General features: G+C 45.3%; 1 protein-coding gene across 1 annotated transcript in view; it reads left to right on the forward strand.

Annotated features, from left to right (window-relative positions):
* Positions 1 to 16691, forward strand: part of ARRDC4 (arrestin domain containing 4) — a 77866-nt gene extending 61175 nt beyond the window's left edge. The window contains exons 4-8 of the mRNA XM_089661082.1: positions 287 to 389; positions 4032 to 4288; positions 9778 to 9940; positions 11692 to 11849; positions 16014 to 16691. Of these exons, the coding sequence (XP_089517208.1) occupies positions 287 to 389; positions 4032 to 4288; positions 9778 to 9940; positions 11692 to 11849; positions 16014 to 16094 (762 nt within the window). The 3' untranslated portion in view covers positions 16095 to 16691. The remainder of the gene's footprint in view (positions 1 to 286; positions 390 to 4031; positions 4289 to 9777; positions 9941 to 11691; positions 11850 to 16013) is intronic.
* The last annotated feature ends 574 nt before the right edge of the window (positions 16692 to 17265 follow it).

Raw genomic sequence — 17265 nt, forward strand, 5'->3', positions numbered from 1 at the left:
AGTTGGGTTCAGGCATAATCCTGTATGTGAGCAGATTGCTATCGGAGCAGTAAATGGCGTGTAGCGGTGCCGGCGATCCGTGTTGAATCAATAGTGTAAATGGTCATCATGTGAGGACGCTAATCACTTGGGCGCTTTTTCAGTCCGCTCATATCTGGCTGCCCCGGTGATTATCCGCTAATTGTACCTTTTAATGGCATCATGTCTTCCTGCCGCACTATTGTACCTGCGTTGTCTGGATGTTGTCCCAACACATCCTGAATACTGCCGTGTTTACTCTCTGCAGACTCCCGCAGAACGAACCAAGGAGCGAACGGTTGGCTGCTGGTTCTTCACCTCCGGACCAATATCACTCAGTGCCAGAATTGGGAGGAAAGGTTACTGCAATGGTGAGGTTCATATGTTGTACTGTGCCCATTGTCATAGATAGGAGCAGAGCGCGGACCTAATGAGGTCACCCACGGCTGCTTTCATAAACCACGGGGCCCCATACAGTCAACCGGAAATCCCCCACCCCCCACCCCAAAAAAAAAACACAGTTATAAATGAACACTGAGTGATCAGTACCGATCACTCGTGTTCATTCAGGAAAGAAAGGGGTTAGTAAATGTGACTTCTTTTCTGGACTCTTCTAAATCATGAAGGTCCCCATTGTGTGCTTACAGCTGCCAGTGGGAAGGAGAGGAGGGAAGCCAGCAGCACTGCGAGGGTGGGGGCACACCGGGGGGCCTGGGCAGCAGGGGAAATGTATGGTGCACAGGGAGGGTGATGGGTGCAGCGGGGGGGGGGGGGGGCAATTACTGGAACCGATCCCCTGTATGGCTCTCTCTGCTGCAGCTGAATATCAGCGGGATGGAGAGGAGAAGAAGCCGGCTTTCAGCTGCTCCAGAGAGAGCCATACAGGGGATCGGTTCCAGTAATTGCTGCCCTGCCGATCATCTTTCCTGCCCAAATCTGATTCACCCCTCTGGTGGCCTGGGCCCCGCACAGGAGGACTGCGGGGGGGATGAGGGATAACTTTCACCGCCATGACCACCAATACGGGGGGGGGGGATTAAAAATTTCACTGCTAGTGAGCAGCAATGTGTGTATGTGGGGGGAGGTTACTAGTACTGACAGTGCTGGGGGCTGTTACTTTGGTCACTGACACCTATGCTGGGGATTACTATTGTATCCACTGACACCAGTTCTTGTGGTTATTGCTGCAACCACTGACACCAATGCTGGGGGTTATTTCTGCATTCTTTTACACCAATGCTGGGATTTATTATTGCATCCACTGGCACCAATGCTGGGGGTTATTAATGTGGCCACTAACACCAGTGCTGGGGATTATTATTGCATCTACTGACACCAATGTCAAGGCTTACTATCCACTGACACCAATATTGAGGGTTGTTATTGCATCCACTGACACCAGTGCTGGGGGTTATCATTGCATCTACTGATACCAATGTTAGGGGTTATTATTGCATCCACTGGCACCAATGCTGGGGGTTATTAATGTGGCCACTGACACCAATGTCAAGGCTTATTATTGCATCCACTAATACCATTGTTAAGGGTTATTATTGCATCCACTGACACCAATATTGAGGGTTGTTATTGCATCCACTGACACCAATATTGAAGGTTGTTATTGCATCCACTGACACCAGTGCTGGGGGTAATTATTGCATCCACTGACACCAATGTTGAGGGTTATTATTGCATCCACTGACACCAATATTGAGGGTTATTATTGCATCCACTGACACCAGTGCTGTGGGTTATTATTGCATCCACTGACACCAGTGCTGGGGGTTATTACTGCATTATTTTACACCAATGCTGGGATTTATTATTGCATCCACTGGCACCAATGCTGGGGGTTATTAATGTGGCCACTAACACCAGTGCTGGGGATTATTATTGCATCTACTGACACCAATGTCAAGGCTTACTATTGCATCCACTGACACCAATATTGAGGGTTGTTATTGCATCCACTGACACCAGTGCTGGGGGTTATCATTGCATCTACTGATACCAATGTTAGGGGTTATTATTGCATCCACTGGCACCAATGCTGGGGGTTATTAATGTGGCCACTGACACCAATGTCAAGGCTTATTATTGCATCCACTAATACCATTGTTAAGGGTTATTATTGCATCCACTGACACCAATATTGAGGGTTGTTATTGCATCCACTGACACCAATATTGAAGGTTGTTATTGCATCCACTGACACCAGTGCTGGGGGTAATTATTGCATCCACTGACACCAATGTTGAGGGTTATTATTGCATCCACTGACACCAATATTGAGGGTTATTATTGCATCCACTGACACCAGTGCTGTGGGTTATTATTGCATCCACTGACACCAGTGCTGGGGGTTATCATTGCATCCACTGACACCAATGTTGATGGTTGTTATTGCATCCACTGACACCAGTGCTAGGGGCTATTATTGCATTCACTGACACCAATGTTGGGGGTTATTAACACATCCACTGACATCAATGTTGGGGTTTATTATTGCATCCAATGACACCATTGCTGGGAGTTATTATTGCATCCACTGACACCAATGCTCGAAGGTTATTATTGCATCCACTGACACCAATGTTGGAAGTTAAATATCGCATCCACTGACACCAGTGCTGGGGGTTACCTAGTGACACCAATGGTGAGTTTTATTATTCCATCCACTGATACCAATGGTGAGGGTTGTTATTGCATCCTCTGACACCACTGCTGGAAGGGTAATATTGCATCCACTGACACCAGTGCTGAGGGTTATTATTGCATCCACATATGCCAATGGTGAGGTTTGTTATTGCTTTCACTGACACCAGTGCTGAGGGCTATTATTGCATCCACTGACACCAATGTTGGAAGTTAAATATTGCATCCACTGACACCAGTGCTGGGGGTTATCATTGCATCCACTGATACCAATGTGAGGGATGTTATTGCATCCTCTGACACCAAAGTTAGGGTTTATTATTGCATCCACTGATACAAGTGCTGGGGGTTATCATTGCATCCACTGACAACAGTGCTGGGGGTTATCATTGCATCCACTGACACCAGTGCTGGGGGTTATCATTGCATCCACTGAAACCAGTGCTGGGGGTTATCATTGCATCCACTGACACCAGTGCTGGGGGTTATCATTGCATCCACTGACATCAGTGCTGGGGGTTTTCATTGCATCCACTGACACCAGTGCTGGGGGTTATCCTTGCATCCACTGACACCAATGCTGGAAGGTTAATATTGCATCCACTGACACCAATGCTGGGGGTTATCATTGCATCCACTGACACCAGTGCTGGGGGTTATCATTGCATCCACTGACACCAGTGCTGGGGGTTATCCTTGCATCCACTGACACCAGTGCTGGGGGTTATCCTTGCATCCACTGACACCAGTGCTGGGGGTTATCCTTGCATCCACTGACACCAGTGCTGGGGGTTATCATTGCATCCACTGACACCAGTGCTGGGGGTTATCATTGCATCCACTGACACCAGTGCTGGGGGTTATCATTGCATCCACTGACACCAGTGCTGGGGGTTATCCTTGCATCCACTGACACCAATGCTGGGGGTTATCATTGCATCCACTGACACCAGTGCTGGAAGGTTAATATTGCATCCACTGACACCAATGCTGGGGGTTATCATTGCATCCACTGACACCAGTGCTGGGGGTTATCCTTGCATCCACTGACACCAATGCTGGGGGTTATCATTGCATCCACTAACACCAGTGCTGGAAGGTTAATATTGCATCCACTGACACCGATGCTGGGGGTTATCATTGCATCCACTGACACCAATGCTGGAAGGTTAATATTGCATCCACTGACACCAGTGCTGGGGGTTATCATTGCATCCACTGACACCAATGCTGGGGGTTATCATTGCATCCACTGACACCAATGTGGAGGGTTACTACATTTCATATATTGTATATACACACTATGTATAAATAAATATCCTAATATAACTAGTTTCCATGTTCTGCCTCTTCTTTAGGGGAAGCTGTTGCAATTTATGCAGAAATCGAGAATGGCTCTTCACGTCTAATAGTTCCCAAAGCTGCTATATACCAGACTCAGAGCTTCATAGTCCACGGGAAGACGAAAACACATAAACAGATGCTAGCCAGTGTGCGAGGAAACCATATCGCCTCGGGGAGCACAGAATCCTGGAATGGGAAGATGCTGAAAATCCCTCCAGTCACACCCACCATCTTGGACTGTCATATCATCCGCGTGGAGTACATTCTAGCGGTGAGTCCATTCATTACATGTAACCGAGACTGTTCGGGAACGGCGGCAGATCTGATGACCTTAGCGAGGTGAAGAGGAAGAGGACGGTCATTTTGTAAAGTGAAACCTAAAGCTCAACTTAGAGGAAAGCATAGATGTGCCACCGGGCAGCACAGTGGCTAAGTGGTTAGCACTTCCACCTGGCAGTACTGGGGTCACTAGTTTGAATCCCAACCATGGCAGCACCTGCCTGGAGTTTGCATGTTCTCCCTGTGCCTGTGTGGGTTTCCTCCAGGTACTCTGGTTTCCCCCCACACTCCAAAGACATGCTGGTAGGTTAATTGGCTCCTGTCTAAATTGTCCCTAGTATGTGTATGTATGAATGTGAGTTAGGGACCTTAGATTGTACACCCCTTGAGGGTTAGGGACTGATGTGAATGTACAATAAATATGTAAAGCGTAAATAAGTAGCTATAATAAATAAATGTTCCCTTGCAGCAGGTTTTCCCCTAACTTGCAGGGGCGTACTGACCATTTGGAAACTCGGGCACTGCCTGAGGGCCTGGGGTCAGTATGGGGCCCCATGAGATGCCCCTGGTACCTTTTTCATAGGCTTTTTTGAGTTTGGGCAAGGACACAGGGGCCCCATGATCCCCTATTGCCCGGGGGCCCCATGAGTTGTCAGTCCGCCCCAGCCCCTGACATCACCATATCACGCATATCATGTTCAATATATGTAATAAGTGATGCACCAAAATTTTGGTGGCTGAAATGTTTCGTCCGAAAACTATATGAAAAATATTTTTAAAAATACATTTCAAATATACTGTATGTCTTTAAAAATCTAAATCTACATTTTTAGAATGCATTTACAAATATATGTAAAAATATATGTTAAAATGACTTTTTTATTGGTTAAAACAAATCTGAAGAACATATTCTATATATTTCAATAAATATATGTACCGTATTTTTCGCTCCATAAGACACACTTTTTTCCCCCCAAAAAAGGGGGGGAAATGTCAGTAAGTCTTATGGAGCGAATGTAAAGCGGCCGGTCCGGTATTTCTGCCACCACCATGTCAGAATACCGGGCCGGCCGCTCAGCTCTTCTCTCCTGCAGGGCCTTACCTGTTCCTCAGTCCAGCGCTGTACAGTCTTCCCGCGGCGGCTTCTGTGACAGCCGAGTGCCCACTGCGCATGAGCGAGAAGCGCCGCACTTTGTGAATGGTCCGGTGTCTTCTGGGACACATGGTAGGTCCCAGAAGACTCCGGCCCATTCACAAAGCGCAGTGCTTCTCGTGCTGCACAGTGGGCACCCGGCTGTCACAGAAGCCGCCGCGGGAAGAAGGAAGGACAACTCTGCGGAAGTGGGAGCGGGTAACTGTCAAATTCAGGTACCCCCCCCCCCTCCCTCCCCAAAGGTCCACAGTCTCTGGTCATCCCCTGCACTGTCTGCAGTCTCTGGTCTTCTGTACTATGTCCACAGTCTCTGGTCATTCCCTGTACTATGTCCGCAGTCTCTGGTCATCTCCTGTACTGTGTCCGCAGTCTCTGGTCATCTCCTGTACTGTGTCCGCAGTCTCTGGTCATCTCCTGTACTATGTCCGCAGACTCTGTTCATCTCCTGTACTGTGTCCACAGTCTCTGGTCATTCCCTGTACTATGTCCGCAGTCTCTGGTCATCTCCTGTACTGTGTCCGCAGTCTCTGGTCATCTCCTGTACTGTGTCCGCAGTCTCTGGTCATCTCCTGTACTATGTCCGCAGACTCTGGTCATCCCCTGTACTGTCTGCAGTCTCTGGTCATCTCCTGTACTATGTCCGCAGTCTCTGGTCATCTCCTGTACTGTGTCCGCAGTCTCTGGTCATCTCCTGTACTATGTCCGCAGTCTCTGGTCATCTCCTGTACTATGTCTGCAGTCTCTGGTCATCTCCTGTACTGTGTCCGCAGTCTCTGGTCATCTCCTGTACTATGTCCGCAGTCTCTGGTCATCCCCTGTACTGTCTGCAGTCTCTGGTCATCTCCTGTACTGTGTCCGCAGTCTCTGGTCATCCCCTGTACTGTGTCCGCAGTCTCTGGTCATCTCCTGTACTGTGTCCGCAGTCTCTGGTCATCCCCTGTACTGTCTGCAGTCTCTGGTCATCTCCTGTACTGTGTCCGCAGTCTCTGGTCATCCCCTGTACTGTGTCCGCAGTCTCTGGTCATCTCCTGTACTGTGTCCGCAGTCTCTGGTCATCTCCTGTACTGTGTCCGCAGTCTCTGGTCATCTCTTGTACTGTGTCCGCAGTCTCTGGTCATCTCCTGTACTGTGTCCGCAGTCTCTGGTCATCTCCTGTACTATGTCCGCAGTCTCTGGTCATCTCCTGTACTGTGTCCGCAGTCTCTGGTCATCTCCTGTACTGTGTCCGCAGTCTCTGGTCATCTCCTGTACTGTGTCTGCAGTCTCTGGTCATCTCTTGTACTGTGTCCGCAGTCTCTGGTCATCTCCTGTACTGTGTCCGCAGTCTCTGGTCATCTCCTGTACTGTGTCCGCAGTCTCTGGTCATCTCCTGTACTATGTCCGCAGTCTCTGGTCATCTCCTGTACTATGTCCGCAGTCTCTGGTCATCTCCTGTACTATGTCCGCAGTCTCTGGTCATCTCCTGTACTATGTCCGCAGTCTCTGGTCATCTCCTGTACTATGTCCGCAGTCTCTGGTCATCTCCTGTACTGTGTCCGCAGTCTCTGGTCATCCCCTGTACTGTGTCCGCAGTCTCTGGTCATCGCCTGTACTGTGTCTGCAGTCTCTGGTCATCTCCTGTACTGTGTCCGCAGTCTCTGGTCATCACCTGTACTGTGTCCGCAGTCTCTGGTCATCTCCTGTACTGTGTCCGCAGTCTCTGGTCATCTCCTGTACTATGTCCGCAGTCTCTGGTCATCTCCTGTACTATGTCCGCAGTCTCTGGTCATCTCCTGTACTGTGTCCACAGTCTCTGGTCATCCCCTGTACTGTGTCCGCAGTCCATTGGTTCAGAATATTTTTTTTCTTGTTTTTCTCCTCTAAAACCTAGGTGCGTCTTATGGAGCGAAAAATACGGTATATACTGCATGTTGAAAAATCTAAAGAATATATTTTTACATATATTTGTAAATGCATTCCAAAAATGTAGATTTATATTTTTAAAGACATACAGTATATTTGAAATGTATTTTTAAAAATATTTTATATATTTTGTAATAAAAACGCATTTTAACATGCAGTGTATATGTTTATATGTATATATGTATGTGTATATGTGTATATGTATGTATGTATATATATATATATATATATATATATATATATAATTTTTTTTTCTTTTAAATATATTGAATACGGCCAAAATTGTAGCATTTCAAATATATGTCAATATATTTGGGAAGAGTATTTTAAAATATATTTTGCTTCCATATGAGCCCATAGCTCTGCACTGAGTGTGAGAACACTGAGGAACAATTAATCGCCATAGAAAGCAGAGAATCAGGAATGTTAAACTGCTTTTCCCATCCACTAGACCTAAACAAGTGTTTCACTATCGCAATGTGGGGGCAACCCCAAGGCAAAGGAGGATTTTTATTTTCCCTGATGATGGGCTTTAAATAAACCAATCACGTGCTAGCAAAAATCATGTTTTTTTTAAATTTCCTTGTAGACCTAAATAGAAAGGCTTGGGTTACTGCTCTGGTTCCTATATCCAAGTCTGGTGGGCTCACACTGTGGGTTCCGGCTCAGTGTGAAGAGCCCATCTATGTAATGAGACAGGAGCAAGAAGATATCCCAATCAATCAGGGAAATGTAAAATACAGGAGGAAGAAGAAATCCTGATTGCCAAACTCCAAACAGTCATGTGAGAAGCAGCCTCAGCCTAGTTCCGTCCAGACTACGTCCTACTGGCGCGTTTCTTCCTGTCCACGGGGCATAGTTCTAGAGTCACCTCCATGACTAGGCTCCGTGGGTGAGGTAAAACACATCGAGGACATGGTCTTGATGGAGCTAGGCTGAGGCTGTTTTACTTCACACGACTGGAGTGTGGCAATTGGGATTTTTTCTTCTACCTGACTTTTAAATTTCCGGTTGATTGGGTATACAATGTGAACGCAAGTGTTTTTGCCAAGTAAAGATCCTTTACTCCTTTAATAAATCAAGTAGGAAGGAAGAAGAAATCTCAATTGCTGCACTCCAAGCAGACCCAACGGTCATGCGAGTTGAAGCAGCCTCAGCCTAGTTCCGTCCAGACTACGTCCTACTGGCGCGTTTCGTCCTGTCCACGGGGCACAGTCCTAGAATCACCTCCATGACTAGGCTCCGTGGGTGAGGCAAAACGCGTCAAGGGCATGGTCTTGATGGAGCTAGGCTGAGGCTGTTTTACTTCACACGACTGTTTGGAGTGTGGCAATTGGGATTTTTTTCTTCTACCCGACTGGCTAACGCCCAGGGCTCTGAGGAAGAGGTTGTGTCCTCAAAACATGTTAGCCAGTTGGTCATCCAGGGTTCCATCGTATGGACTCAGATGTTGTTTGGATCATACGTCTTGTTCAGTTTGACATGCCTGTGTTATTATGTCCATTGTGAGTATGATACCTATTTTTGTTTCTTTAATAAATTATTTTAAATGATAATGCACTAGGTCGGTGCGCCCTTTTTCTGTTTCTCCATTTGTATCCAGTGTATTCGGACCACCCCGGTCTGTTGAGGGCAGCAAGCAGTGCATATTCCAGAAAATTCCAGAACATTCCTATTGGGTCTACTGAGTCCTTTCCTAGCGCAGGAGTAAAGTGTTTGTTGTGAGAGATCCTATACTCCTTTTAACAAATCAAGGAGGAAGAAAGAATAAATCTCAATTGCCACACTCCAAACAGACCCGACGGTCATGCGAGTTGAAGCAGCCATAGCCTAGCTTCGTCCTGGCCACACCCCCGATTCATTTTTCCCCGCTAATGGGGTTTAGTCATTAAAGTGACTCCATGACTAAGCTCTGTGGGCAGGTCTAAACGCGTCGGTGGCATGGCCTGGATGGAGCTAAGCTGAGGCTGCTTCAACTCACATGACCGTCTGCTGGGGGGGGGGCAGTTGGGATTTCTTCCTTCTCCTGACTTTTAAATTTCCCTGTTTGATTGGGTATACAATATGAACACAAGTCTATAGCTTATACTCCTTTATTAAATCAACCCTGCCAGTGAACAATGGGGATGATTTGATCCACAGTACATGCAGCTACAGAGGTCAGTGGAGATTTGTTTTATAGTACATTTACTGCCTAATACTGCTTTAAATGTCATGAAAATAGCTCTGTCATAGCTGGGAGGATTGAGTAATACTTTCTGGTTTGTAGATGTTAATTTTATTGTTGGCTTGTGGAAAGCAGTTCATTAATTAGTCATAATAATACGTTATTTAATATTTGCTTTTCTAGTTCATTGCAATTTTCTGTTCATTCATGACAGTTGGGATTTCAAGGAAAATTACAGATTTTTCTTCTACTTATCCAGGTCTATATTCACATTCCCGGTGCGCAAAGACTGATGGTGGAGCTCCCTCTAATTATAGGCACAGTGCCATTTAATGGGTTCGCGTACAGGAACTCCAGTGTGGCCAGTCAGTTTACAGTGGACATGAGTTGGCTTGCCTTGGCACTGCCGGAACACCCAGAAGGTAGAAAATGGTTCACAAAATTTTGTATGTTTTACTAACATACATATTCTACATGTTCTACTAACTGTAGAAGGTATTGAATGTGATGAACAATATACTACCAGGCCCGGACTAAAAAGAAATATTACCACCAACTGTCGTCCAGCTCATGGAACAGTTCGGACTGCATTTAAAAATTCAACATTAACCACTCGCCTACATCTACGGGGGCAATTTTTAATTTTAGCATCAGCATTATTTGCTAGAAATTGCTGTAAACTCCCTAGAAAGTATATATAGTCTGAAAGCTTAGACCCTGGAGAATAAAATGGCGGTTGTTGAAATGTTTAATGTCGCCCTATATCTGCGCAGTTATTTGTCAAAAGCCTATTTTTCAAAAAACAAAAATTACAGTAAAATGAATTTTAGTGCAAATAAATACAAAATTATCCAGAATTCCTTGGTAAAATTTAAAAGATTGGGTTTTGTCAAGTACATAGATAAGAAACGTGTCAAGTCTTAAAATTGTGATAGACTATAGAATTGCAAAAAACTTTGGCACTTAAAATTCTCCATAGGTGACATTTTAAAAACTTTTACAGGTTACAGGAGATAATTGTGAATAATGGCTCTATAGGTATTGCTCTCCCTGCAGCGTTCATGACAGTACCTCACATGTGTGGCATAGTGCGGGGCTGCATGTTCGAGTCGAACGTAAGTTCAGCTTGCACATGAGCCATTTGTGTGTTCGGTGAATGGTGTGGGCCTTTGGCAGTCTACTCGCCTGCCGTGCCCCACTATGCACTGCGCCCTGACAGTACATTGTGATTGGCCAAAGCATTGCACCTGACCACAGTTCAGGTGCAATGCTTTGGCCAATCACAGGGCATGATGATGTCACAAGGGGGTGGGAGATTCCAGATTCCGAAAAGCCCCCCGCCCGCAAACCTCCACAACCACTGGCTACGGTTGTGGGGAAAAGGCCCTAGTCCCCATCAACATGGAGACAAGGTGCCTTGGGGGGGAGCCCCCCACCTCGTAGCACCACCCCATGGCCTGGTATGCTTCAGGAAAGGGCACCTTGCCCACCCCCCACCCCCCCTCCTGACCTGCCAGGCTGCATGCTTGGATAAGAGTCTGGTAAGGATTTTGGGGGGACCCCCACGCCATTTTTTTTTTTTTTAATTTGACATGTTCCCTCAAAATCCTTACCAGACCCAAAGGGCTTGGTATGGATGGAGAGGAGCCCATACTTTTTTTTTTTTATTTAATTTTCGGGCAATGCTGACAATTCCGTTGACATTCAGCTGACAGCATGGAAAACCGCTGACAGCTGAAACATGAATTAATGTTTTTCTACTAAAATACTGCATGACTTCATAATATCTCATGCAGTATTTTAGTAACTGACCGGTATCTTACCCCATACTCAGATGCAGTAAATTGTCCGTTTTTGAATTTCGTGGTCAAACTTTTGGTAGGTTTGAATGTTCGACCGCAAACCGAAGCGGGGGGTGTTCAACCCATCGCTAGTGTGGCACAACTGATTCTTATATACACATGCTCACCCTGCTATGCTGAACCTTTTTATATGGAGTGTGTTCAGGTGTGTTTTAAAAATGTTTTAAATTATTTTCATTTTTTTTATATACGGTATATATTTTATTTCACTGCTAAATATATATACATTATAGAAAGGAAAATGGTGCCCTATTACTTTATATAATGCAATGAATTTATAATATATTAATGAGATTGTTTTTTACCATCAGCACCACCAAATTACGCAGATGTTGTTTCAGAAGAAGATCTTTCATGGTGCGCCCCACCATCAGTCCCAGAACAAGATGTGTTACTAGAAGGTCTCTGCTTTCCTTCATTTGCTGTCATCCAGGAGTTCCGATTTCAACCCCCACCACTATATTCCGAGGTAAGATGGTGAATCTGTGGGATAAGTAGACCCCAGTTCTGGTGCAAACAGCGGATTCCCCTTGGCATGCATTGTCTAGTATTGAAGATGCAAAAATTCTCAAAGATTTCCCATATAAACTGGTGATGTCTTCATCTTGTCCACCAATTCCCAATTTGTCTCCAGATTCCCCCTCTTCCACTCTTAGTACCTAAAAAAAATAATAAACTACACATAGTGCATTATCCTCAAAACATCACACAAATACTGGTGATGTGGTCACATCAAAGTGTTCAAATACGTGCCCCCAGTGACTGAGTTCATCCAGTGACTGCAATCCCTACCCTTACCCTGAGTAGGTGGAAAACTTGCTTAACCCCCCTGGCGGTATTCCTGAGTGTAGCTCGGGGTAAAGTTTCAGCACCACAAGCGGTAACCCCGAACTACACTCAGGAATACACTGCAGCGTTGCTCCGGGATCTCTTCTGTACTTACCTTGTCCTGCGCTCCCGCGATGTCCCTCCTGCAGTGTCCTCGGTAATGTCCTCCGGCGGATGCCAGCGTCTGTCTTCCGGGTTCCGTTCCCTGCAACGTCGGGACGTACGGGGGACGGAACCAGCAGGAAATTTGAAAATATTAAAAGTGACATTCACTAAATACACTAAAATCACATAGTAAAACATTCCTGTATCAAACCATTTCACATACATTTTGTCCCGAGTGCTTTGTCCGGCGCCCTGCCTGCATTGTTACTGTTCTTTCTGCCTGGAAACTGAGAAACGTCCATGGCGTCCAAAAAGCGTCCCTTTATGTCGTAATCGGTTTTAGACCGGCTAGAGAACAGCGATAGTAAATCAGAACCACTTGCAGAATTGAGTGATAATGATTCGTGGGGGAAATTTGTCATCAAACACTGAAAACGATTTTGCGACTTTGCTCAGCGATGTGCGAACTTGGCGCTCTATTTCAAATTTCAGTGTTTTTGGTTTGATTATATTATTGAATTAAATTTATTATTATTTTTTATGATTATTTATTAAATGATAATTTATGGTTTCATTTTCAAATTTTATCCTACCCGGGATGTTTACTAGACTCTTGTTCGGACAGATTTCAGTGAGTTATTCCTAAAAAAATTACAGGCCTACAATAAAAAAAATACATATTTCCAGGCAAAAAAATGTACCGCTTTGAGCACAGAAATACTGACATAATCAGACCGCTAGGGAGGTTAATAGACTCAAGTGATTTCAGGATCCTTCATCCAAACTCTCTTTCAAATGCATAGGACCCTCAAAGAGATATAAATCATATATAGTGTGACACCATTGACTCCTAAACCTCATATGCTGGGAATCGGTGTCACACACCACACTAGTGATCATACAGTGAAACAGCCGAGTGGTCCAACACCTGTCAGCCCATGTACCTTAGCAGGTTGACAGGCAATGAAGGCTTTGCTCAGACTCACTCTTTACTCCAGGACTGTCATATCAATGCTCCAATACCAGCGATCATGGGTGGACTGACAACTCATGGGGCCCCCGGGCAATAGGGGATCATGGGGCCCCTGTGCCCTTGCCCAAACTTAAAAAAGCCTATGAAAAAGGTACCAGGGGCATCTCATGGGGCCCCCTACTGACCCCGGGCTCTCGGGCAGTGCCCGAGTTTCCAAATGGTCAGTCCGCCCCTGCCAGCGATGGCATATACCCAGAAAAAATTTAAAAATCATTGCGTAACAACATCTTAAATAAAAGCTTTGTGGTTTATTAAAATTGCTTACATATTTGCAGAGTATTTGCAGCAATAAGATATCTCCTCCAAGCCTGCTGACTTTTTAATGTTTGTGGCAGGGGTGGACTGACCATTTGGAAACTTGTCTTTTAGTGTATTTTTATTCTTGGGAGGGTGAATGTGATCAGCACAGAACCAACCAGCGCTGTCCAGACAGAGGGTCAGGGGTTATGCAGCCTCATAGGACAATCAGAGGAGAATGAAAACTCCCCCTACAAGCTTTAACCTGTGCTCGGCCGGACACTGATAGTCACAAGACTGCTATATACTGCTGATGAGAAAAGATATTTAGCAGTTTATATTTACTAAAATAATTTCATTTCCATGTTCTGTGTACTGTGGGGGACCAGATATAGTGAATGCAGGGTCCGGGGAGACCGGATATAGTGAATGCGGGGTCCGGGGAGACCAGATATAGTGAATGCAGGGTCCGGGGAGAGCAGATGTAGTGAATGCTGGGTCCGGGGAGACCAGATATAGTGAATGCAGGGTCCAGGGAGACCGGATATAGTGAATGCAGGGTTCAGGGAGACCAGATATAGTGAATGCTGGGTCCGGGGAGACCGGATATAGTGAATGCAGGGTCCGGGGAGACCGGATATAGTGAATGCAGGGTCCGGGGAGACCGGATATAGTGAATGCAGGGTCGGGGGAGACCGGATATAGTGAATGCAGGGTCCGGGGAGACCGGATATAGTGAATGCAGGGTCCGGAGAGACCGGATATAGTGAGTGCAGGGTCCGGGGAGACCGGATATAGTGAGTGCAGGGTCCGGGGAGACCGGATATAGTGAGTGCAGGGTCCGGGGAGACCAGATATAGTGAGTGCAGGGTCCGGGGAGACCGGATATAGTGAGTGCAGGGTCCGGGGAGACTGGATATAGTGAATGCAGGGTCCGGGGAAACCAGATATAGTGAATGCAGGGTCTGGGGAGACCAGATATAGTGAATGCAGGGTCCGGGGAGACCAGATATAGTGAATGCAGGGTCTGGGGAGACCAGATATAGTGAATGCAGGGTCCGGGGGAACCGGCTATAATGAATGCAGGGTCCGTAGGAGACCAGATATAGTGAATGCAGGGTCCGGGGGGACCAGATATAGTGAATGCAGGGTCCGGGGGGACCGGCTATAATGAATGCAGGGTCCGTAGGAGACCAGATATAGTGAATGCAGGGTCCTGGGTTTAGTAACACTTTAAAAAGGAACTTTACAGAAGAGTGAATTTTACTTTTTGCTATGAATTTCTAGTTTCTTTGTTTTTTTTTCCACACTTGCATATCAGCATTGGAGCTTTTTTGCCAAATCTTCTAAATTCAAGAAACAAAACAGGTCAAATTAAGCTTCAGAATAGAGAAAAATATAGCTGACATTTTAAAAAAATAGCGAGGAGGAACCAACGCCAGTCTTATCGTAACATGATACATATTAACATCTTTTGAAAGGTAAACTTATTCTTTGATTTGTTAGTCAAGCTGATGTAAATCTGCTAGTCCATCTAACACTCCCCCCCAGGTGTCTCCATTGCTCCTTCATCCAGAGTGGAAACACCCTAACCCTTGGTTACATAGTTAGTCCAACTGAAAAAAGACAAAAGTCCATTCAGTTCAACACCTTTGCGTTTTCTGCAGCATTTAACATGATTTCCTATGGGATACGTTCACATCTGTGCATTTTCACCCGAAGTTTTTTGGAAAGGGTCAGGGACTTTTTTTAACACAAAAAGTTGTGTTTTTGGTTCTATAGACTTCAATAGAAAGGCTGCAGAAAGGCATGTATTGCATTTTTGCTGCATTTTTTCTGCATTTTGCATTTCTGCATTTTAAATCTGCCTAGCAACAAAAAAAAATTTAAAAAATGAAAAAAACACAGCAAAAAAGGGTAAAAAACACAAGGGTAAAAATACAAAACACAATGCAGAAACGGCTCATACGCAACCTGCATAGGTGTGAACCTAGCCTCAGCCCCGGTTCCCACCTATGCGGCCGCCCATTCATTTGAATGGACTCCCATGCCCGTGACACGCAGTGAAAGAAGTCCCTGCACTACTTTGGAAAACGCAGCCCGCACAGGAACCTCAGTTCCCAGTACAGTTGCATTTCCCAGCGCGGGTGGCATGCCATTAGAACTAATGGCAACCGCCCACGGGTTTGCAATTCTCTGTGTGGGTGGTGCGGCTGCATGGGTTTTCATGCGGATCCACAGCGGCACCACCCGCACAGATGTGACCCGGGGGGTAAGACAGGAAGTGTGTTTAATGGGCAGTTCAACAGGTAAGAAAAAAACAAGAGCCTAAAAAAGAAAACTAATGCAGCCACCACATATTAGGATTGGTAGGCAGCAATACATTATACTTTTGTTTTTGATACAACTTTATATATCTTTGTTACACAGGTTGACCCACATCTGAATCCTACAGAAGAAGGCACTGCACCATCCACCTTAGAAGACCAGGAGCCTAATCATCTTACATAGTATCATGGTATATCATGGTATAACATCTCATATTAAAGAAAGTGAGCCAAGGTCGAAGCCGAAATCCTCTGGGATTGTGCAAAATGTGAAATCTGCTCGTTGTAAATGAGTACTACAGAGCACACAAATTACTGAACATACCATTTCTCAGGAGTATGAAGACCTGTTCTAGCTAAGAGCACTCCATGATGATGCTTCCATTGGTATAATAAGAAGAAAGGAGACAAACATTCTAGAACTGGAACTAGGGGCTTCCTATTGCCGTGACCCCTACTACCCCCAGTGTCATGTACACTCCATTACCTCCTATATTGTATCAGAAACAGGAAAAAACAGGGAAATGTATCAGATGGATGGACTTTCATCATAGAATTCTAGTAACTGTGAAAAAAATTATTAAAGTAAGTCCAGGGAAAAGATAGTTTGGCACAAAAACCTCCCAGTCTTTAGAAACGTATGTGTGGATAGGTCAGCTAATCAATATATAAATATACAGTCATGGCCAAAAATATTGCTCCCCCCACCCTGCATTTCTGTCAGATAATGCACCAATTTGCCCAGAAAATTGTTGTAATTACAAATGTTTAGTTATTCTCATGTTTGTTTCTTTTGTTTGTATTGGTATTACACAAAAAAGTGGAGAAACAAAAAGCCAAATATGACACAGTCCACACAAACCCCCCAAAAATGGACGGGACAAAATAATTGGCACCCTCAATTTAATATTTGGTTGCACACCCCTTGGAAAAAAATAACTGAAAAAAATAGCTTCCTATAATCATCTATGAGTTTCTTCCACCTCTCTACTGGAATTTTGGAGGGCTCTTCTTTCGCCAACTGCTCCAGGTCTCTCAGATTGGAAGGGTTCCTTTTCCCAACTGCTGTTTTGAGTTTTCTCTACAGGAGCTTTATGGGATTGCGATCTGGACTCATTGCTGGCCAGTTCAGTACTCAGTGCTTTGTCTGAAACCATTTCTAGGAGCTTTTTGATGTGTGCTTTGGGGCATAGTCCTGCTGTAAGACCCATGACCTCTGATGTAGACCCAACTTTCTGACAGTGGCTCCTACATTGCACCCCAAAATTCTTTGGTAGTCTTCAGATTTCATAATGCCATGCACACGGTCAAGACATCCAGTGCCTGAAGAAGCAAAGCAACCCCAAAAACATCAG

The sequence above is a fragment of the Staurois parvus genome, unplaced genomic scaffold (assembly GCF_062004578.1).
Source record: "Staurois parvus isolate SC_StPar_1 unplaced genomic scaffold, SC_StPar_1.0 ptg001306l, whole genome shotgun sequence".
NCBI lineage: Eukaryota > Metazoa > Chordata > Amphibia > Anura > Ranidae > Staurois > Staurois parvus.